This window comes from Haliaeetus albicilla, chromosome 1, assembly GCF_947461875.1.
Source record: "Haliaeetus albicilla chromosome 1, bHalAlb1.1, whole genome shotgun sequence".
NCBI lineage: Eukaryota > Metazoa > Chordata > Aves > Accipitriformes > Accipitridae > Haliaeetus > Haliaeetus albicilla.
In genome coordinates, this window is record NC_091483.1 from 59,161,981 (window position 1) to 59,186,177 (window position 24,197).

A 24,197-nucleotide genomic window follows, 5' to 3' on the forward strand; every position below is an offset into this window, starting at 1 on the left:
CATTCTTCTTTTATTGGTACCTTCCTCTAACCTCTCCTGACGTGATACAGAGAAAGAAGCACCCCACAAGAGTGTTCAGCACCCTTTATGCAGTAGTAGTCTAAAATATATTAATAAACAAATAAACAACAAACAGATTGGAGTAAATACATTCCAATAAAAATAAAGGGAGTAAAAGTAAATAAATTCCAACCTAAATTTTGTCCAGGTAGGGACTCAATAAAATCTGGGTAAAGACTAAAGGACTGGGTCTTATTATTAGACAGAGCCATCCATTAAAACCCAAGGGATCATGTGAACCTGGCTACAGCTGTACAAGAAGCAGAGTCCAAGTCAGATCTCAGCTGCTTGCTGAAATTAGAAGGGTGAAGGTCAAACAAGCAAAGGCAACAAACCAGACACTAGCAGCTGTAATCATATCTGGGACCAGATTTCAGGACTATTCAGATTAAGAGTACCACAGGTCAGTTTATCTGAAGCTTTTATGTTTGCACATTCTGAAAATGCCATGCATATATTCAAGCTAATTGGCAGTTAAGTGTTCATTCATACCTCCCTTAATTGGGTGTGATATCAGAACAACACACTGTGTTTTAGCCCTTTAGAGCTTCAAATGGTGCAGAAGTACGAATCCCTGCTTCTCTTCTGAGACAAGATGGACCATTGCCTAATCATCCCATGATTACAGAACTGCACCTACTCCTCTCTCAACCACCTTGCTGATCATGATTTGTCTAAGGCTCATTCAAAACACCATGTATCTGACTAACAGCATCTAAACTAATAGCTATCCCAAGAGTGCTCTGACAGTTTTACACTAGTATGCTGGCAAAATACTCCCGCTGTGGACCTAGGGTATGTCAGCAAGGTTGTATTGATATCAGAACCTACAGTCAGACAGCAAATTATACCAGGAATGGATCAGTCTACCAGTAGAAACTGTACCTGATGGCTTAGGACTCCAACAACTTTGACACTGAGGGGTGGTCAAAATTTTCATACTGCTGACTAACCATTACCTGTGAAAGCAGAAATCTAGTGTGAACCTCCCCTAGATACTAAACTTTCTACTGAAGTATTTCAGGACTTTTTCAGTGTTATACTACACATATGAAATCCTGAGAATTAAAAATCTTCAACCATTACTCCACAGTAATTAATTGCTAACTTCACTCTTTGTCTGAAGTCTGCAAGAAGACAGAGAGAGATCTTGGTCCTCAACCAAGAGTACTCCAGTGTAAGGCTTCACAAACAACTTGCTCAAGATGAAATAAAATTTTAATTAAATGAGCAAACTTTGCCTGGCACTTTCAAGTGAAATCTTTGAACGGCCACATCTAACTACATGTTAGTATCAGTGCACACATGCTTTAGAATGCAAGAGTTTATCTTATTCTTCAGTGGAAAATAAAAGTGACTGGAAGTGTGTACTAGAGGCTCTGCTCTGTGTCCTTAACTTAGACTAAAAGCAAGTTGTGGGAGCATAGCACTCTACCTTTTCATTCTTATTCCTACTTCATGACCTATTGTATAAAAATTTCTTGGTAAAGATGGTGTCAGTTTGTGAAAAACTTGTAACTACAAGATTACAATAAAACATTATGACATTGTAGGTCATATTAATGATATACATAAAATCCTGCTTTTCAATAACAATAAAACAATACTTGAAAATAAACATTAAAAAAACGGACATTCTGAGACTTAGGTGAAATTTCTAGATTATAACACCCATAATACTTCAATTCTGCTGAAAGAGAAGCCTGCCTAACATCTTCCTAGCTTTATGCTTGGGTCATAAAAAAACCTCAGCAAAGATCACTTTAAATTTATTTATTGCATCATCTTTACTAACTTACATTCTCTCGTCTTCTATTTAAATTGAAGACAGCTCATATAGGTTTTTGATGCATGCTTTCTTTTTTTAGTTACAGAATAATTTTCTAGGATTTGTTTCTGATTTATTGTGTTAATACAAGTGTATTAAAAATAAGGAATCTACACCAAATTGTTTATATTAGTCATTTGATTTGGGAAGCAAAGTACCTAATGTAACAAACATAAGGATAAAACCCCCAAATTTGTTAAAAGTGTAATAGTTCTGACAGTACATATTATTTTATTGACAACAAATAAGAGTTGATAGCTAGTCTGAGTACTTCAGCTCTAAGGCAAATCTAAATGGCTGCTGAAGTTTGCATTAGGAAAAAGATTAAACGCTTGGTGTTGGCTTTATTTGTTTATTAAATCAGTACAACCTTGTTAAAACTGCATGGTGTATCCCACTCTTACAGTCACCTGTCTGTTGTGAATGCCCAAATCCATCGATCCTTAAGCCTGGAGAGAATAATTTTATCTAAGCCTGGACTCACAGCCAGATTTAAATGTCTTGTCTGGTGGCACCCTTCTAGATTTCCAAATCACTGTCTGAGATCTCCTAAGTGTTCCCTGCAACTCTCAGCCATTTTCACTGTAATCCTTCTGAGCTGACTTCATAGAGGCTATGGACATTCAAGGCTTTAAGTCCCCTAGGACAACACTGCAGGGAGACAAGGAACACGGGTAGGACAGCAACTTCCTACGCACGTGCTATTACACCAGAAGTACCGGAGAGCTCCTCAGTCGTCTTCACTATGTTTTTCCCCCACACCTTGTAAATCTGGAATTTGGCGTACTTCACCATGATCTTACTTATTTATGCCTTTCCCATCCCCTCACCCTCCTGCATCTTTCCTGCGTGGATGGCAGGCCGTGCCAGCCCCTCTGCTGTGCCCAGCAAGGCCCCTGTCACACATGCGCAGCCCCTGGGGAGAAACCTGTCCCTCCACGCAGCTTGGTCCCAGCCTCCCACCTTTAATTTGCTCTGTAGAAAATTCATTAGAGATTTTAAAAACTGAGAAAAATGATACTTTTAGCTGGTTTGAGTAACCAAGAATAGTCAGCTGAAGACCCCAAATTACTCTTCATCAGCTAAAAATCATCTTTCAGCTGTCATGCACCTTCTCTGAGCAGGATGGGCATCTGGAAAACACTTTATAGCCACCTGTACTTCAGACATGCAGGGCACATAATGCAGATTCAAAACAGACAGATATATCCCACTTTGCTACTAACTTTCCAGACATACTCCATCTCTTGGAAATATGAAAGAATATTAAATTACAGAGACATTTTGCATGGAAGGATTTCCTGAGTTGGCTGGCGAGGGCTCCTTCAGTCTGCATATTCAAGTTTCTCCTGCAGATTTATAACCAAATTAATGTTTGAGAAACTCATCTGCCAACAACGAGGAAGAAAAATTTGGACGTTGAGGCGGGGATGCTGCTCCCCCCCCACCCATTCCCCCCGCCTGCCTGAAGGGCTATTGACTCCTACCTCCACAGCACTCTCCCTGCCACCCCACGCACCGTTTCCCCCCCATTTCCCCCCCATTTTCTTATTTATCACGCCGACCAGGCCTCACCACCGGCACCAGATGCCTGAGGGACCGGCCAGAGGAGACCGGGCAGCCATGAGCAGCCCGGCTCCCTGAGGAAGCGCAAACATGCCTCTCCCCCTCCCGCACACGGCGCTGCCGCCCTGCAGCCGGGAACCCGCCGGCCCCCTCCCCGGCAATCCCGGCAGCCGGCCCCACGCCGCCCAGGCCTCGCCCTCGGAGCCGGCCGTTGCCCCCCGCCGCCCAGGAGGAGAGCCCCGCGGGGTCGGGGCTCGGCCGGAGAGCGGCCCTGAGGCCGCGGCCCGGCCCGGCCGCTCCGGGGGTTTTGGCGCCAAGCGGGAGGCAGCGCTGCGGCGGCCGCGCCCGGTACTGCCCGCCGCCGCCGCCGCCGCCCTGCGCGGGGCTCGGCGGGCTGCGAGACTTACTGGCCGGCCTCGCCCCTGCCCCGGGGCTGGGGCTGGGGGATCCTGGCTGGGCGGCGCTGCGGGCCCGGCCCCAGGCCCGAGGGCGGGCGGGCGGGCAGGGGGAGGGGGGCGGCGCGGAGCCTCCTCCCGGGCTGTTCTTCCCCGGCCGGACGGAGAGCGGCACTGTGTCCCCGCGGCGCACGCTCCGCCGGAGCCTCCCCCTCTCCCCAGCCGCCGCCGCCGCTGCTGCCGCCACCGAGCAGCCTCCCCCTCCCCCCACCCCTTCCCGAGCAGGAGCCGCCGCCGCCGCACCGCGGAGCAGGGACGCGGCGGGAGCAGCCAGGGCAGCGGCCGGCGGGGGTGGCGGCGGAGCGGCGAGGACCACCCGGCACGGAGGCTACTCAATGCTGCACCTTCCGGAGCTGCATGAGGTAAAGGCGGCTCCGGGTCCCGCTTCCCTCCGTCCCCGCTCCCCCCCCGTCCCCCCGTCCCCGTCGCCCGCGGCCGGCGGGGGTGTGTGCGCGGAGCCGGGGGGCGGGGGGGGGTTCTTTGTGGGCCCGGCGGGGCGAGGAGGGGCTGCGGGGCGAGGGGCTGAGGGGGGGGGGCATGAAGTTGCGGGAACAAATGGAAAGTGGAGAGTGGCCTGGCCCCCTCCCCGGGGGGGGCTCCGGCCGCCGCGGGGGGGCCGGGCGGGGGGCTCGGCGCCGGGCGGGGGGGCCGGCGGGGGTGTTTTGTTTGTGCTCGCCGCCGCCTCCCTGCCTCCCTCCCCCTCTCCTGTTGGTTTCTCTGCCTCCTGATAGTTTTGAGGCCTAACTGTTTAGGCCTCGTCTCCCGGCTCCGGGGCCGGCGTGCCGGCTCCGAGCCCCCCCCCCCCCGCCCCGGGGCCGGGAATCGCCCCCCCCGCCCCCCGCCTCGGGCCGTAACGAGCCCTCGGCCCCGGGGCAGCCTTCGATCGAGTCGGAAATTTCATTGTAAGGTCGTCGGCTCCGAACTAACAGTGTTGGGCTGGAGCAGCCCCGCAATGAAAGGAGGCGCCGGAGGGGAATGGAGGGGCCGGAGTTGCGGGCAGCGGCGGCGGCGGCCGGCCGGGCCTCGCCTCAGCGCCGCCCGGGGCCGGGGGATGCGGCGGGGGCAGCGGCGGGGGGCGCAGCCGGCGGGGTGTAACCGGGGCCTTCTGCGAATTGAGGGTGAGAAATGGAAAAAGAGGGTTAGAAAGTCGTTTCCATTCTGCTGAACTTTTGTTTTCTGACCGATAGAGGCCGGTAGAGGACTGTGGAGACGGAAAGTTTATAACCAGCAGCACCAGGATGGACTTCCCTGCTACCCAACCAAAACCTGCTGCCGACGGTAAAATCATCTACTATCCTCCCGGAGTGAAGGAGATTACGGACAAAATTACCAACGATGAGGTGGTTAAACGGTTAAAGGTGAGCAATCCTGACCACCACCCCCTTCCCCGAGACTTTTGCTTCTCAAGGTAAACATTTCATCACTGGAAAGGAGAACTGCCGGAGTTCCCTTGTCATAATTGAAATGTCTCCTTCTTGCCTGTAGACCTTTATGGGGATATTACTTCCTTGCTTTCCCTTAAAAGAGTGAGCATTTTTTAAGTTCGTGACTTTACTTTCGCGAGTTGTCTCAAAGCCAGAGTTGATACATTAAACTGCTAATTTGTACGTCAAATACATCCACACTTTTGGGGAGAGATCTGAAGTGGAATCATAAGTAATAATTGCAGGATATGTTACTGAAAATTTTTGCTCACGAGCTAGGAGGTTTTTGTGGGCTCCAGCACTTTGAGCAAGCGTAGTTGAGCAGGGGAAACGAGTAGATCTAGTTAAGGGTAATCTTGACTGAAAAGGTAGTAGCACTGTTCACAAACAGCAAAAATGAATTTCTCGAGTTTGTAGATGGTATTTTGAAATTGTTTCGTATGTAAAACCTGCCTCAGATTTTGCAATTTAATACAATACATATTGTTTCTTTCCTATTCAGTATAACTGGTGCTTGGCAAAGTTGCTAAATTTTCATAAGCAAAAGGGACTGTTACAAAAGCATCTTCTCTGCTTGCTTGACAGCATCCTGGGGGACTGTGAGGCTTATCTCCATTTTTTATTTTTTTAATCCCTTTTTTCATTGGAAACATGAAATACTACTGTGATACAGTAGTATTATTTCTTAACTCTATGCTGACAATAGAGAATAAAGGTGAGCATCGATCAAATATTGGCACAGCTCATTTGTTAACACCATGGTCTTTGGACCAGAAAGTTGTCGTAACCTGGGATTTGGTCCCATGCCCAGGGTGGAAACGTAGTAATAATTTTTTAGACGTTGGAGATACTCTCTCATCTGATCATCTGTTTTCCATCACAACAGTGACCCCACAAAGATTGAAAAATAGAAATCATGGTCTTGGCTAGTCAGTTAGTACATTGAAAAATTTTTGCCTATAGATGTGAAGAGAATGTAGGCTCTGTGCTTTGCTTTCAAAGCAGCAAGGCACATCAGTTGTTTCTTTGAAAACAAGTCTTGTTGTCCAATTACAGTTTTGAAAATTACTGAATGGACAAGTCCAGCTTAGTATTTTCAAAACTCCAGTGGCGTATTGCCAGTTACAGGAGAAGATCCTAGAGTTTGATTGTTTGGACAGAGACTTTGAATCAAAGTCTGTGTGGAATGGGGAGGAGTGCAGTTTTGAGGTGCTTGTTGAAATGGGTATTTAATTTTGTCCCAGTTGGAGAACTTGCAATGGTGAGCTGTGCCATTCCTAGATAATAGGAATAATAGAATTTCAAAGTCATGCATATACGTTTTGCTGGAATCATGTGTGTGTGTTGGACATAATTTTCAGGCTAACAGCAGATATTTTTTCTGTCATTTTCTTATGAACTACTGTTAAGGAATTCAGATGACCTCAAGACTGTAGACTAACTTTAAATGGGAACAAGTATTTTTTTCTTTATGTTTTTGTATAGACATATATAATCTTCATTTATGAAATCCATGCTTCTTGATATCAACTAGATTTATAAAAACAAATTCATTTTGGTATGTGGAATATTATGATGTTGCAGTGCTTGGGATGAAAATGCTTGAAAGAGTTTTGTTCAGTTAAAAGATAACTTTCCACAACTTTAAATATGACAATGATAAAAGCCAGCTTTAGCAGAATGTACAAATTCAGGCATGGATTAGTCCCTGAAACTGTAGGGCTTTTGCCGCCTTCTTGGCCATGCATAATCTAAAGATGCTCCGTGTGTCTCTTACAGAAGATGCGTGTGTAGCTTGGTGTTTTGGCCACCCGGGTTTGGGTCAGTTCCTACAAATTTCTGTTCTTTTAGCTTATTGAAGTCATGGTCAACTTAATTTGTTACAAATTTGAGTCCTTATTAGCAACTTTACTGATATCACATCTGCATTTTTGGGTCCAGACCTCTTCTTGTAATGAAGGCTTTTCTTATTATTGGAACTTGAGACGTTCTGGGCACCTGTCCCAGAGTGCCTGAGCAGCAGCTTTTGTGCCAAGGACTTTTAAAAAGAATGTTTTTCTATCCTTTTCCTCCTTCTGCTTGGGGTTGTGGGTAATAAAATGTAGACCAGATTCTTTTGCAGTGTTTTGATATATCTGTATGATAACATTAGCACTGTCCTGAAAATGGCAGTATTGAGAATTTTAAAATGAACATGTACCTTCTGAGTGGTGTAGAAAGGAAAAGCCTCTGGATTGCATATGTATGATGAATGAAACACCAGTTCAGGTGCTTAATGGAGTCAAAGGTGGCTTCTGCTGTGTTAGATTACATTGATGGGTCGGTGTCTTCTTAGAGTGGGATGGTATGCAATGTATAATTTCAGCTATTGAAGAAATGACGATTTTAACTGTGGTGTGCTATGGCTGGGGACAAGTGTCCATTTAATAGATGCAATTAAGCTTAACCAAACTAGGCAGCTAGCATATAACGGAGAGTTGAGGCTTACTGTACTTTGACTACAAAAAAATATTTTTTTTTTTTTCTTAGGGTAATATTCCTCTTTACAGTTTATCTGTTCAAGTTATATAGAGATTGGCTTTAGGGCTGTAAGTCAGATGCTTGTCAATTTAGTAAGGCTTGTGGGGAGAGGTGGTAAATTTTATTTAACCAAGTGATAGAAGTGGAAAACAACAAACAATTCTAAGGCACCCAAGTAGTCCTCCTTCAGTTCCAAAATCGAGCCAACAACTAAATACAAGTTGAGAACAACTGCACTAGCAATATTATATTTCCTCCTGTAAGACAGCTGAAGGTTGAAAGAAGTTTTAGAAATTCAGCATCTGCTTTGCTGCAAAGCTTCTCTATGACTATCGAAATTTTTCCAAATTGACTGTATTTTACTGCCTTGTCAAACACCAGACTTGTATATTGTTGTCAGTAAACTATTACGTCTCAGATATAACTTTCTCTGGTCACAAGAGAATATTTTGATGTCATTTATATTAAACCTTGTAATCATTATGAATCAGATTGATATTAGTGTACTTAATTGTCAGACATACTAAAAATAGCCCCATCAATCCAAAATGCATAAATCCTGACTTTCTCAGAGGCTGACTTAAACAGCCTTTGTAGGCAAAGCCAGAGCTGCCACTGAAAGAAGTGGCGCTCTCTACTGCTTGTCCCAAACTCTGTTCTGTACCCTCTCTACAAGCATTTTTTTTTTTTTTTTTTTGCCATATGCCAAAACGGATGGGTGAACAGATCTGGGTTAAAACTTAGGAGGAAAAAAAAACCAAACCTAAACCTGTGTGAATTTTAGCCTGAATCATTTTCTTGCCTGATTTATCATGAGAGCTCACAAATACTTGTGCTGGCATAGGGAAAAAAGCAACTTCTTTCTGTGGCAGTCCTGCCTTAGAGTGTTGAAGGAACTTCAGGGTCGATCTGAATGTGAAAGTTTGCAAATGTTATCTTTTGAGATAGAGATGGGAACTTTTGCATTGTTTCTGCAAAACTATCTCACCTGCTAGATTTTTTAAGTAAGAGAAATAATGCATAATGACAAGTTCAGATATATCTTTGTACGAACAACTATACAGTTTGGTAAAGCGTATGACAAGTCTGTAGAAAAAAAGAAAACACTTATACTGCAGTATTTTCTTTTGCCTTTGACAGTGTAAGCATGTAAGCATAATAATTCATAAAATCTGTAAAAAGCACATTTAATCAGACACTAAAGATACAAAAGTACAAAAAAAAAATAAATTCTGAAACCTTCCGAAGGAAAAGAAGTGATAAATTAGTTTCAGCGTGGAGATTTTTAACAAAGGTTTAAGGCAGTGTAAAAACCTGGTTTTGTGAAATCAAGAGTTTTATAGGTTAGAATTTATTGACAGCGATGTAGTTCTTCTTTATCATAGCTGGGGTTAGTATTGTGTTTTCTGGGGTTTTTTTTGTTTGTTTTGTTGTTTTTGTGTTTGGTTTTTGTTGTTGGTTGGTTGGTTTTTGTTTTGTTTGGGGAAGTGATTTTCCTTTTGTTTTTTGATCAGTCCAGTAGTCTTGTTGCTTTTCCCATGGTGACAGTCTGGCAAGGCATTTTCTGTGAGAGTTTCTTTTGATTTTGACACACACATTCACCCTTCCATCCTCTCCCCAATTCTCCCCCAGCCACCCTATCCCAAGGCCTAGTTTGTGATGATCTGGAGAAGTTAGCACTCCTAGTGTGCCTTAAAGTCTTCCTTATCTTGTCCCATGGCATTTCTTAGTTATCTGATATGTATTTGTGCCAGAGTGAAACAGACACTCCCTCTCCTTCTTCCCATTGTCTTCTTTGTGTTCCTCTGGTTATTAGATGTTGGCGTCTTTGTAGTTGGGCCTGTTGTGTCTTTATCTTTGGAAGATTATCCTCATACTGCTAGAAATAGTTAATGCAAATAATTTATCATATTATGTACAGGTGGTTTTTTAGGCATCTGTTACGTAATGTTAAAATTGCTTGTTTGCTGCTTAAAAGTTTTCAAGTAGGCTGGAGGTATGTGAGAGGAAAAAAAAATTGTTCTTTACTCACGCTGATATTTCTGCATAAGTTAATGGCCACTCTCTGACATTGTGTAGTTAGATGGGCCTTTGATCTGACCTGGTTATGCTTAAGTAGTTATTTTGAACGAAACTAAAAAAAAAATACAAATTAGAGTATCATCTGGGAGAAGAAAATCTATTTTCTATGGTGTCATACACTAGAATTTGGTTTGTTTGAGGGGAAAAGGTATACATATTAAGTGTGTTGGACTGTATTAATTATTTGCTGGCAAGACTTAAATGACATGGGTATTTTCATTGCTTAGACCTCTGACTTGCATGTACTTACATGCTTATATTTAAGAATTATAAGTAGTTCTGTGGAGGTCATATAGCCAGGTTACAGAAATGATCCGCAGTTAATTATTCTAACAATTTTAAAACTTCCATTAATTGTATTTAACTGCAGACTGCAGTTTGCAATGATCTTGAGCTATTGCTGGCCACATAAGCCTAAAGTCAAATTTCTAATTTGATTTTGCTCATAGTTTAATCTTTTTAATTAGTTTGACTCTTGTAACAATCAAGTTTTTCATTAACTAGGACAGGCCACTAGTCAGAGAAGAAGAAATCTTGTTCTAATTTTTTTTTCCAATGGAATATTAGCTGTTTGCTTTGTAAATGTCCCAATTTTATCAATCCTTAGAGAAACAGATCACATAGGCTCACCCAGTTCATCCAGATGTTACTGAATTTCAAATTGATGATGAGAACCTTTGTTTTTATATCTGATAATTTTCTTTTGTTACAAGTGCATCAGTAATTAATGGCAATTTCACATGTTCAATATTATTCTAATGGTTTCCCGGCAACAATAAGATAAATATATTGTGAAAGAAGCGAAGCCCCAATTTGAAAGGGAGGGAAAAACAGAGGTTGCTGAATTAGGAATGATAACTTCTGATGACTGACCACCAAAATGGACAGACTAGTTCAGAAGTCCTTATGCCCTATTATAAACCTCAAGGAATTATTAATTTTATTCTTGTGGTGATGCTGTTTTGTGAGATGAGGATGTGATAATCACAGTTTAAAAGATAGGGAACTGAAGAGCTACTGGAAGGGTAAAACCCAAACCCAAGAAAAGCAAGCTGGCTTCATATGCCTGATTCGGCATTTCTAGAATGTGGCTTCTGAAGTGACTGTGCATTCTGTTGCACTTTACATGTTCAGACCACAAGTTCCTTTGATTTCAGTTACATATCTGAGTGCCTAGCGCTTCTGTAAACCAAGCCTCATCATCTCTGCGTAAGAACCTAGAAAATTACAAATGTTTTCTGTGAAAACTTTGTTATAGGCTGTTTAACAAGCATCATACAAAAACTTCATAATAAGTAGGAGGCTAGCATGCAATTCTTCAGGCTTAAATGTTTTAAAACATGGCATAAAATTCCTTACCTGCAATGTTTTCCTTCAGTTATAGTCTTCAGCTTCAATAAATAAGAAAGATGGCCTTTGGGCAATACACTCCTCTACCAAACCACCTTGATTAACTCCAGAGCAGGTCCTTTCTGTGGACTGAATCAAGTAATGGCTTCAAGTTTTTGGTTGGGTTTTTTTTTTTTGGTCGGTTGGTTTTGGTGGGTTTTTTTGGTGTGTTTTTTTTTTTTAAAGAAAAAGAAAAAAAAAGGTATGTAATCACTTACCAAATACCTTATTAACATTAGAATTGAGGAGACTGACTAGAGATTTGAGAATTATAAGATTGTTTACCTGGGAAAAGAGATGAATAAGAGTTGCTGTGATAAAAAACATACAAAATAACGAATGACAGATAGTGAATTAGGATTTTCTGGTTTTGCCCCTGTCTCCTGAAGAAAGCATTCCTTGAAATTGAGACTTAAAAAATTGTTGAAGGCTAAATATTTCTTGAGGTCATACTGGAAGATTGCAGCAGAGCAGAGCTGAACTGATGTTGTCTTTAGTATGTGACATGCTTTAATCATATAAATCACTTACTTTAGGTAAGTGTGCCTGTCAGTATGTATTTTATGGTATGATGTGGGAGACTTTTTGTGTATTCAAATATTTTAAATAAAGTTTGGATACAAAATCCTTGACATATCACTGCATTCTTATGAGGAGTTTGTATGTGTAAGTTTGCAAAATAGCAGGAGCCTTAGCTCTGCTCAAAGACTCATAAATGAAGCGTTAATCTCACAACTGCACTATGAAGTGAAAGAAAAATTATCCCTTGGTTTGCAGACAGTAATATGGTAATGATTGATAGGAAGGGAAATCAAACATCATCTGAGGTTACTTTTCTTCCTTGTCTACTTGAATCAATTCATATTATTTTGTCTGTTTAATGCCTATGTGCATCTTTTGCTACCAAAAAGAAAAACAACAGACAAAATAATTAACAGGTCATTTTTTCACAGTATATATTATGGCCATTTTGGTAGTTAACGAAACCAAACTTCTGTCTAGTCCCCAATCTATGTTAAATGTTCTTTATACATGAATTTTTTCCAGACTGCAATATCTTCTTAATCACCATTGTTACTTAGAAATCTAAAACATATGCTTATTATTGGTGTCACTCAAAGCAATGTGTGCTTGCTGGCTCTGCAGCTGCAGTAAACTAATGAACTGTATTCCCACTGCTGTGCTGACATCAGAATTTGGCTGTTGCAAAGATGTCTTAAGCATGATGAAGTACTGTTAAAGGTAAACAAAGATAAAATTGGCAGGAAATATGTTCCTGCTTAGAAATGAAGGTTGAAAACTTTGTGGTACCTAGATAGCATGGGATATCCTAAACATGTTTTATTTATGTGAGACAGATGATACATACTTATCTGATGGAGATATCGGAGCTGCAGATGGGGGAAAATCCCATTCAAATTTTCTGTGAAGACTGGTCAGCCTTTTTAATGTCTTAGTTATTCTCAAGTGAGTTCCCATTTCTTTCTAGCTGTTCAGTTATATTACCTAATCTTAATGGTACTCTAAATAGTCTTCCATGAATAGAGCCTGTCACTTTTTGCTGAAACACTATTTGGTAGTCATTGGCAATTTTAAGCCTTATATTATGTTTTTAGTGTTGTATTTTAATACCTCATGGTAGAAATTATGACATCTGTCTCCAGGAGATTTATCAAAACTTTCCAAACTGTTGAAGCAGAGAAAAAGTTTTGTACTGGCAAAATATGTTCATAAGCATTAAGAGAGACATACGTCTTTTCTATTTACAAATTATTTTTTTAAGTGATTCAGACATTGAAGGTGAAGGAGGAGAAAGAACATTTTAGAAGGAGTTTGGAGAAATCAAATATTTCTGGAGTCTTCCCCCCCGCCCTTCATTGCTGGCTACATCACCTGAAAAATACACATGCTTAAAAGAAAAAAAGTACTTATGTTAGTGTTTAGTAGTATTAGCATTTGCTTGCAGTCATTAAAGAATTCCCTTTCCGCTGCAGTTGTAGTCTCTGTCTTTCTTATGGCTCTCTGCGGAAATAACCTGATTGACTATCAGGGAATAGCTTTAGATCTGCAGGAGATCTGCAGGTTTACAATGTTTTTTTTAATATTGTGTAACTTACTGAACTTCAAACTATTTTATCACTACATCTAACGTGAGAGACCATCGAAAGACCAACTTCAGACTTGTACTTATTATGAAAATCTTATTACTGTAGTTTTAAGCGCCTGAGAATTATTCTCTCAAAAATCGAAGTAAAACATATTTGTGTTTTTCAGTTTACTTTGTGTATGTGATAGTGCTTTGTCTGGACAAATGTTTTTAGCTTGCTTTTCTAATGAAATAAGGTTTTAATCTGATCAGCCTGTCTAATTTCTTTGTTACTGATCTGCCCTGAAGTTACATTAGTTCAAAACTTGCTGGCAGTTGGGCAAAGGTTTCAGAGATGCAAGATTTGTCTAATTGGTGCTGAGCAGAATAGAGACTTCCAAATTCTGTTTATGCAAAGGAAAATGGACCAGCACTGTTAAACGTTTCAAAAGGCAGCAGCCCGTGTGCTAGCTGGAATAAATTCAACTAATTGTTACAAATGTTGTAGGGGATGTGCTGCCCCCTCCCCATCTCACCAGGTACAGCACCCAGAGGGAAGTGGGCAGGTAGTGCAGGAGGATGAGAATGAAGGATGCAGAAGGGACCGAGTTGGCACCCCTCTCTCAGAGGAGAGTGATGGGGAACAGATCTGTTGGAAACCGGCCATGGTTAATTTTGCTGTTTATGATAAAACTAATTTCATACAGCAGCAGTAAAGGAGATAGCTAAAATAAAGCACAAAAACTTTTTAATACTCTCTTCACCCACAGACTGGTAGAGGGCTGTGCATGGTATTTGAAAATATTACTAATTTTTTAACTTGAAGTGGTGGGTTTTTAACAACTAAAAATGATACCTGCATTCCTTGATCATCTTGATGAAAATGACTTATGTGATATGCTATTACAGAAAGGGTAAAGCAAAAATGAAAAAAAAAAAAAAAGAAAACCACTCAAAAGTAGCTAAAAATCTCAAAAGACAATCACTAAGTTCTTTAATTAATATTTTCGATAGTATTTTTCTTACATAATCTTTTTTCTGTTTATTGTGGCTGCTTAGAATAATGATTATGGTAGAAATGCTAAAGCAAAATGTGTGCAGTGAAAGTAGAGTTGAACTTAGGAAGTGCTTAATATAAAGAAAGTTTGCAGTTTGAGCCTTATGATGATGCCATAGTGTGGATGTGAAAAGAATTTTGTTAGAATAAGTTGTTCCTTGAAAAAAATAAACTGATTGACTTTACTTGTGTTACTAATTCAATGGAAGGAAAATGCTGTTGGGTATTTACCCTTAAAATTTTTACTCTTACCTTTAGATAGAGTAGTCAAAGTAGGGTAAATCCTGTTATTTTAATATCATTGTGTTTTAACTGTGTTGTTCTTCTGTTACTGTTCAAAAATGTATGCAGGTACCTAATTATCCAAAATGCAGTAATGGTTCTCCATAATAAACTCGTTATTGAAATTTAATCAAACCATATTCATAATTTAGTAGGGAATTATTTGAAATCAAATTTTGAGGAATATAAAAATTGTTCTTTTCTTGTAATTTAAAAGAGTAAAAGCTGATACTGGATCACTGAACTCTCACTGACTGCAGTGCCTTTCTGTGGGCTTTAGTACTGATGTCCTAGTCAGTCAGAAATTATACAATTTTTCTTTAAAAACTTTGTTTATATGAAACAGTGAAGAGGAATCATTCAGAAATTATGTCCCTTTGCGCAATGGCGCAATGTATTGTAGAATAAGGGAAGTTTAATTCTTAAGCTGTTGCAGTAATAAGAATGAAATAAACTCGGTACTTACTTTTGATGGTAGAAACAGAATTAGCATTGGGGTGTGTATGGAAAAAGTTACCCTATATGTTTGGTTTTTGACAGGTGGTTCTCAGCACTGAATTGCTGCAGAGTTAACATTCATTCACTTACAAAGCAAAACAAAGAAATGCAAGGGAACTTTAAAGCTTTTTGCTGAAAATACATGTTTATATAAATACCTTATTCAGTCATCCTTTGTAAATGTAGTTGGCATGTGTCACTATTTCTGAAAAACTTCTAATCCATCTCTTCTCTAAAGCTTCCACTTCTGCTATCGCCAGTAAAATTCCAGTGGCAAGAAAAGAAGTGCTATTTTTGCTTGTGTGAAGTCAGTAAATGAAGGTCTAGGAGTTGCATTCGTGAGCTGCTAGTGACATTTTTTCTTAGCAAATGTATGTAGAATATGAAAGTAGGCATAACTCTACAGCCTAAGGGAAATAGGGAAATCTGGAAATAAGACTTCAGCTTTGTTCCAGTTGGAACTGGTAGTCTAGACTGCTGTAAAATATGAGAATTTTGCTTTAGGAAATGGGAGGTTCACCAAGTAGAAAAACTGTATCTTTGTAGAATATATACGCATTGGTACAACTTGAAGTAGGTCAGTAGAAAACCTAGTAAATTGTTAAAAAAAACCTCTTTGAACTGGGAGTGAAAACTGAGTTAAAGGCTATGTTTCTAAACCTCATCTGGGAAAGTGGGGGTGGCGTGTAATGTTTTCCAAAGTTACGCTCTTTCAATCCTAGCCTTTGTTTCCCTTTAAAGGTTAAAACACCTTCAGTCAGTTTACAAAGTAAAAAGGCTGCCATTTAATTTTGTTTCATTTTGACATCTTTGCCTATTGTTCTTGTGCAAATTGGAGCATTCTGATCTGAGTTGGATTTGTTATGTAGATTAAAGCATACTCATCCTAGAGTTGCAGCTCTGTGTGCCACTCCATTTCCAATGCTAAAATTGGTTTCTGATAGCCGTATACATCTGTGAGGATGGAGTTCTCCACTACATTTTATCTGGCAGGGAAGCTGGTTTGAGAGACATCTTCAGGGACTCTCTTACACTGGCTCTTCCTCCTGAGGAATTGTACTGTGGAGCTGTGCCCTAATTCACACTGTCTTGAGACTCTTCAGAGTCACTCCAACTTCAGTCTGTATGTGGGCTGTGTTGAGTTTTAATCTTCTGTATACTATCTGATTTAATGCCTGTCAACACTTTGGTTAAAAGGCTGGCATCATGCAGCATCCCCATAAAATTAATTTTAAAACTAGCCTCAAAATTTTAGCAATGAGGAAAATATTAATTGCTAGCATTTTTAGAGGATTTGTTGGAAGTTTTCCCACCACTTTTCATCATCTTTATCAATCTTCTGCTTGAAAACAAAACTAGGGGCAAAAATAATTTCATTGGGAAGGTGAAAAGGTGGAGGAGGGCTAAGTAATGACAGGTTAGTTCTGCAGAGTATTGCGAGTCAGCTTAGTAATCTGAGCTGACCTGCATAGCGGGTATTTTAACATAGCGAAAAGCAAGTTAGTTTATCAAAAAATAAAATAAAATAAAAAAAACCCCAAGTCCTCTTTACAGAGTGCCAGAATTGTGTTTTGAAAGCTTGTAATCCTGACACTGTTACACCTGACTACTTTGAGTACTCTTAAGTTGACACTGCTACTGAAGGAAACAGCTACACATCTTTACTGCTGCTGCCATTGCTGTTCAGGTAGAATAATGATTCAAAGTTGTTTGCCTTATGTGAGTCAGCAGCACTCTCAAAGTCATAGAAACAAATCAAGTTTGTGAAGAGTAAGAGGAGAAAAGTAAAAAATAGAGGCGCATAGTGACTGTAGGCAGGAAGGGGGAAAGTAGTATAGTTGGAAAGGATGGAGTTGCTGCACCAGTTGCTGGAGGATTGCCCTGAATCGAACCCTGGTGTGCTTCACTCTACTGGAATGTGTGGAAGCGCAAACACCAAAGCCAGCACTTTGAGCCGGTGAAGTACTCTTGCTTGCTTGTGGGCCATCCTTTTCCATGTGCCAACCCAGGTGTGTCTGTGGCCTGCAGGATACTGGATTGCGGAAGTGATCTGATTCAAAAACACTTATTTTTTCCAGGTTAGTTTTCATTTGGATCAATGTGACTTACACACTTGCCTACTACCCCCTCCTTGTGTTGGCAGCAGCTGTATGACAATCTTGGGGTGGCAGAACTGTTACTTGCAGTGACAGCTTAATTTGGAACACTGTGTTTGTTGGGTTTGACCTTATTAAATCAACTTAAAGATTCATTAAGCTGCACCCCAAGATTGGGCCAAAGCAGTCCCACCTTCCCCTGTGCATTTTTACAGCCATGTAGTGACCTGGTTCAAGAAGCGGATCTAACCTGGCCAGAAAAAGGGATTTTTCAGTAATGTCACTCATCAGTTGCATGTGTGCTAGAATAATGGAGGGATAGGTCTGACAGATTTGGGTTCACCCACACTGCCGTAAAACTGCACCTTAAGAAATTCTACAAACATTCCCCCCCCGCCCCCCAATTTGGTGAGGCACTATATACAAAATGAAAAATGAAGTGTGTCCCTTGTTTTGGAGAGCTGCAAATGAAAGTGCAGTGAATGATGCGCTACCCTTCCACATCTGAAAAAGAAACTAAGATAGAGGAGGACGTTAGAAACAACTGAAAACAGTGCTGCGTTTATACGCAAATGTGCGGATTGTGCTGGTGGCAGTAATTTTGAACTAATGTGAATGTTGTGGAGTCCACAATGAATTTTCTAATGTTTTAGCTGACTGGCTGCTGTAATAGATCATACCATTCATCCTAATACATGATTGCTTTCAAAATAAATTGATTTTGTATTGGAATTGAGAATTAGTGTGGCAATATTTGGTGGAGGTACTTACATACACTTTTCCTTTCTTTAGGATGTTTGGTTTGCTCTTTTTTCCCCTTACTGTCTTTCCCATTTGTACAAAAGAAAGAATTTGAGGTTTCAGTATCTTTCAGGCCTCCATAAGGCCGATGGCTCACAGTTCTGTACCAGTATTATGATTATGAGATGTGGTCTTTGATGTTTAGACTGGTCTTTTCCTGTTCTGCAGTCCAAACTACTGAGTCTTGTGCTGTGACTTGAACTAGAGTAGGTGGTACAGGCCAGTGCTAGCAAACAGATTTCTCTTCATGCCAGCTCTCATTTTTTTTCCCTAATGCCTGCTGTAGTCGATTGTTCTTTAAACAAAGACTTGTGCTAACTTACAGGATGTATATCTGTCTGTACAGTAATATCTGTGTGCATATGTACACATAGACAGAAATTAATGTCTTATTTCCAGATAATCACACATTCAAAAAAAATTGTAATACCCAGCAGACAGGCTCCGTAAATAGCTTCCTCCACCTGCCCCAAGCATGAACTGGTAAAATGCAAGTAGTAAAATCTTCTTTTGTGTCATCCCAAAGCCAGCATTATTAACACTCCACAGGGCTCATATCAGGGACAGACCACGAGTTTACTGTTGCACATCAAGCTCTTCCAGAATTATTTGTAGAAGGTGAAAACCCTTCTTCTTTAAGTGTTACTCATTTAACTGATATTTCTTACACTTCAGGGTCTGAGAGTTGTGCAGAATATATTGTTAAGGACTCCTTGATAGGCAGAAAATCTGGCTGCTGTTGAAAAACGTTTGAACATAATTTTGTTTATTCTTCAAAGAGACACTGTTTACAAGGAGCTAGCACTTTTGTGGTGGTGTATGTGTTGAAATTCTGTAGCTGCCAAACTTCAGCCAACCTTAGAACTGAATTTTGCCCATTTTTCTAGTAGTAGTTTGTATATGGAAACTTCTATGAAAATAGCTGCATGGGAATGTTGCCAGAAACTGTTGGATGAAGTTGTATGGATAATTTTGATTATACAAATCCTCACTTTGAAATAATTTTATTTCATCTCATGTTATTGAGTGGGTTTATGGCTTGTTGTTTTTAGTTGTTTCATTTTGTATTATTATTAAAGTAAACCTTTATTTGTAATCTCCAGTTCAGAAACCATCAAAATAATGCTTAAGAAATGAATGTGTGGATATGCTTTGCATATATTCACCAGTCAGTAGTATATTGGGATTCCTGGGGTTCAGTCTTTTTGTTTGTAAATAAATTCTGGAGACCTTAGTTGAGTCTTGATTCAAAATCTCTAATTATGTTTCAAGTCTTTGATGGTATGTGAAAAAAATTGTGAGTAACTGATACCATTCATGACCAATGGATGAAATGTTCAGAGGCTTGACCAACACAAAGAAACTTGGGTACATTGATTCTAGATAATAATCATGTTGCAAAGGGAAGCCAGATGGAGGCTAATATCAATTTTACTATAAACTGAGTTTGTACTGTCTTAATCAGACCAGAATGCATGCAAAACTGTCATACTGAAAATAAGGAGGCGGGGGGGAAGATGTTCTGGTTTTCCTGGGCTTCTCTGAGATTGCTGACTAGGAGATACTGCTTTCTCACCAAAGAGAAGTAAGTGATAAGCATACAGGATGCAAAATGCTGAAGTTGGAAGAGCATATTCAGTGATGGAAAACTACTATTCTACTGCTTGGCTTGTCAATACCTGACTTTCACAACAATCAACTGTCTTCTGAAGTCCTCCTTTTGACATCTGAAAGCAGCTCCTAAGCAAATTCCAAACAAATGTTCTAGACACATTGTCAACCATATGGAGGTGGCCACTACCTGATTTGAATGTTACCCCATGATTTTACCACTATCACGATAATCCTGTGTGTGAGCAGTCAGAGCTCTGGCAAAAGATGGAGACTTAAAGTTAAAGCTGAGCAAGGCAGTGGTTTCAGGTGGGCAGCCTGAAGCGTTTTTCTCCATCCTTCAGTTTCCTTTGCTGGATGTTTCCCTTTAGTACTTAATTCTTTTTGGCCCTTAGTGCAGGGAAGTACTTACCACTGGTGAGGAAACTGCCAATAATAGCATCTGGGAGTAACACCTTCTGGCCTCTCTACTTGGGTAGGAATTTCAGCCCTATCCAGGTTATGGTTATTTATTCTCAACATCTGGAACAGAATTCTGTGGTTAATCTCATCAGTATTTTGGGACTATCTAACATAAATACTGAATTATTTTCCTCAGTATAAGTTACCTGGGCAGCAACTTGTTGATGTCTCCTTCTACGCTAATTTCCTGTAAAACTCATAGTCAAATATTAGTTTTCAACCCTTTTCTTTAAGGTGCTAAATGCCTTCAGTTTAATGCCTGAGTTTTAGGCCCTAAAGATTATAGTTGACAGCTTTTGTTTCCTGACCATAAATCTTGGCCAACAGCATTTTTAGGATGTTCAATGAACTCCTGCAGCTATTGAAGGCTGTTGCAAACCTCCACAATCTGTAGGCCAAAGTGCACTTCTGAAGTCTTCCTTTCTTGCTATGAAGACATGTTGCGGAATGTTTTGATTTTGAATTAAAAGCAAAACAAAAGAGCCAACAACACCAATTCAATCAGAATAAAATATTGCACTATTACATTTTTGGTTTTAGGATGGAAAGGTGAGAAAACAAATATAGCAAGATAACATTCCACAATTTTTAGTAACTCATTTCAGTATACTACTGACCTGTATGCTATGATCATGAAGGTGATTTTAAAAAAAAAAATTATAACAAAACACACAAAAAAACCCAGAAAAACAACCTACAGAACATGAATGAAACTGAGTTTCATCCTGTTTTGGCTTTTGAAGAGTAAAAACAATGGAACTTCATGTATTTTAAGTCTTGTATATGCAAGCTTAAGACAAACGTAAGAATTTTATGTGGGGTTCAGGACCTGAAGGCAATAACTATAGTCTAGAATGTTTTTGGATAAGAAAACTTAAATTTTGTGCTTACCTAATGTCTCATGTATGCTTAAGAAAGATCAAGTGGTTTATTTTGACAATCACCTGGTCAACTAGTTATCATTCTCCTGTAGAGTTTGTATGTGAGAGAGATCTGTTGTGTCTTTTTATAGGTAACATTTCCCTTCCCTTTTTCAATTTTCCCAATCATTGTTTTTTTATAATTTTTTTTATGTTTTAGCTGATTTTTAAATCTCCAGCACATGTATGTAGACTGCTGTTCTGAGGTCACTGCAGCTGAGCAAGTGAGGTTGAGTCTCTGTTCAATTTTTGAGTCAGAGAAACAAAACCAAAGATCATTTTTAAACAACAAGGCCTTATTTTTGCTTGTGGCTTCAGGCCACTTCAATCCAGTATTCTTGATGAAGTGTGCATTTTCTTATGTGTTCTGGGCGATCATAATTTTTTAGGCCAAGGCTTGCTGCCTTCTCTGTAAGCTTCTCAGATTTCTCTTTGGCACTGTCTCTACGTCACAGATGCAGACATTTGTGAAATGACCAAATCCTCTACCAATGAGTACCAAATTTATGTTTGTGCTTGGGGACAGGTTAGTGTTGTTTCAGGTGTCTGTTCTTACAAAGGGCATCAGCCGCATCTTCTAGCTATTTCAAATGAAGGCAAGTTACTTGCCGCTGCAGTGTATGCACCATCTTCAGACAGTGGTACTGTTGTATTGGTAGAATTTATTGAATAAGTTTAAATAACTGTACTATGAGACTCTTAGAAACTGTAAAATTTAGTGGGTAATAACAAAATATTTGACTTCTAATAAACTATTAAACTAGGTGTTAAAGTAATTTTAGGGGCACAACCTCAAGAAGTGGATTGACTTTTACATTGTTTTGTACTTTTGGCATTGAAATTTCTCAAATTTTGTCATGTAGAGGATAAGTGATTTTTCTGGTTGAACGTGACAAAGTGTTTTGCAAATAAAGAGCTACTATGCTTCAAGTGCCTTTTTAAAGTATGTTGGACCTTTAAAAATTTTCTGTGATTCCTGTTTTAGGCATTCTTTATAAGAATGTTGCTGGCAGCTATTTAAATGATACTTAGTACTTGCAGGTTGCTGATTTCAGCAACATAGTTTAGTGAAATGTTATTTTCATCTAAATTCAGCGTCCTTAACTCTGAGACTGAACTTAAATAGTGTATTTAAATATATAAATTAAATATATAAATAGTGTATTTTTAAATAAAAATCATATACAGTGACTTTTCAGGCTTTGAGAAGTCTGCCTGATTTGAGTTTTCCTTGCATAGTTATATGATTTTTCTGCAGAAAATCCCATATTTTTTCTTAGATAATGGAATTGTTATACTAACTGGAGAGCTTCAAAATAAAGCAGAAGTGAATGTGGATTTAAAATGGGAAAATGCTGCGCAATGCAGGTGATATGAGTAGAGTCACCAAGGAATGGTCTGGGGAATTTGTCCAACGGTGTGTACCTGATGTCTGTAGTGGGAATGGTCATAGCATGAAGTCTTCCTCTGAATTCTGTTTCTAGCAAAGAAAGGAAATTGCAGTGCTCTCTAATTTGGGGGACATCAGTGATCTTTACATATTTCACTAAGAAAGTTTTAGTACAAGACGACTCCTTATTGGAACTTCTTAAAAGAAGTCAGATGTGTTTTGAAAATATTCTTACAAACTGTTAATACAAGGCTTTTTTTTTTTTTAAATCTCATTTATTGCCTGCTTCTTATCTTGGCAAAATCAGTAGCTCTAAAACTGTGATTACATATGAGGAATGTTGAGGGACAGGTACAGCAGTTACGGGCATATTCTAGCTATCCACAAGGCAAGAATTTGATGGAACCGATAGGCAAAATAGTTGCAGAACTCTTGTGGAGGAAATCAGGAGTTACTTAAAGTTCTCAAAATATTAGAGAAGGATTCCCAGACAAGACTTTATTAGCCCAAAGGTAAAATAACTGCAGAAAATCAACAAAGCCACCGCAACTCTGGGAGGTGGCTTACTAACCTCTGAAATAGTATTGCTAATCCAGAAAGGTATAGTAGAGCCCTGTAAAAGCAGTCATTGTTTTTCTTTCTTTAATTAGGCAGACAAAAAATGTTGGTTTTGGAAATACAATACATATTTTGGATGGGGCATAGTTTCTGATCAGCTCACTGTAGCTCTATGGCTTGAAAATATTATTAAAATGTTTAGCAAAGTTAGAACCAAGTGAAAACATAGTCCTGTGACTGCTGATTGGGTGTAAACATCCAGATCCAAGAAATAAAAACAGATACGAGAGAGAGACATGCATGGGCAAAATTATTTTGGTTTTTTTACCTTCCTTTCTTTTCCTCAGTCTCCTGCCTTTGCCTTTTTGAGTTTTGCTTTTTCCCTGGATGTACAAATGCATCTCACTCCCATACCCCAAATGGAAAAGTCTACATTCTTGTGTGAAATACTGTATCATAAAATGAAGAGTAAAAACATTAAAAATAACATTTTAAATACTGTCATGTAAAGTCCTCCAAAATGTTTTCTGTAAATAATATAGTAAAATTGAAATATTTCCACACTTTTAATATTGGCAATTATGATGGTAATATTACAAGTTAAATTTATTGAAGACTTTCATATTATTCTTTGCTACCTTTCCATGCTTATTTCTCAGAAACTGAATATCCTACATATAATCATTATGTCTGTAGTATCATCCTGTTGTTGAGCACTGTGGATTTGACGTTCATATCCTTATATAATTTTAAAGAAAATTTTTAAAATGGAAAATTCCTTAAAAATATATTTTTATTCTTTTAACATGTATCAGAAATCAGTATTTATTACTAGGGATACTTGTCATTATCCAGAGTAAAACAATTTAAAATTATTAAATGAATTCTACCAATACAATACTTTCTGTGTACTAATTATACATAATTTTCTTCCTCCATATTAAAGAATTAAATAAGACTTATAGCCAGGAAACCATTCCAAATACATTTCAGGTCCAATTTTTCACACACCAATTTGTTCCTGTGCTTTAAGAATTTCCAGAAGCTTTGTTTTTAATGGGGCTACTTAAAAATAGAATGAAACCACCAGCCACACACAGAGTAAGCAAATT

At 39.5% G+C, this 24,197-nt stretch overlaps 1 protein-coding gene across 2 annotated transcripts in view; it reads left to right on the forward strand.

Annotated features, from left to right (window-relative positions):
• The first annotated feature begins 4,101 nt into the window (after nucleotides 1-4,101).
• PDS5A (PDS5 cohesin associated factor A) overlaps nucleotides 4,102-24,197 on the forward strand; it is an 85,364-nt gene continuing 65,268 nt past the window's right edge. For both annotated transcript variants that reach the window (XM_069791398.1, XM_069791407.1), the window contains exons 1-2: nucleotides 4,102-4,271; nucleotides 5,097-5,267. In XM_069791398.1, coding sequence (XP_069647499.1) covers nucleotides 4,245-4,271; nucleotides 5,097-5,267 — 198 coding nt within the window. In that variant the 5' untranslated portion in view covers nucleotides 4,102-4,244. The remainder of the gene's footprint in view (nucleotides 4,272-5,096; nucleotides 5,268-24,197) is intronic.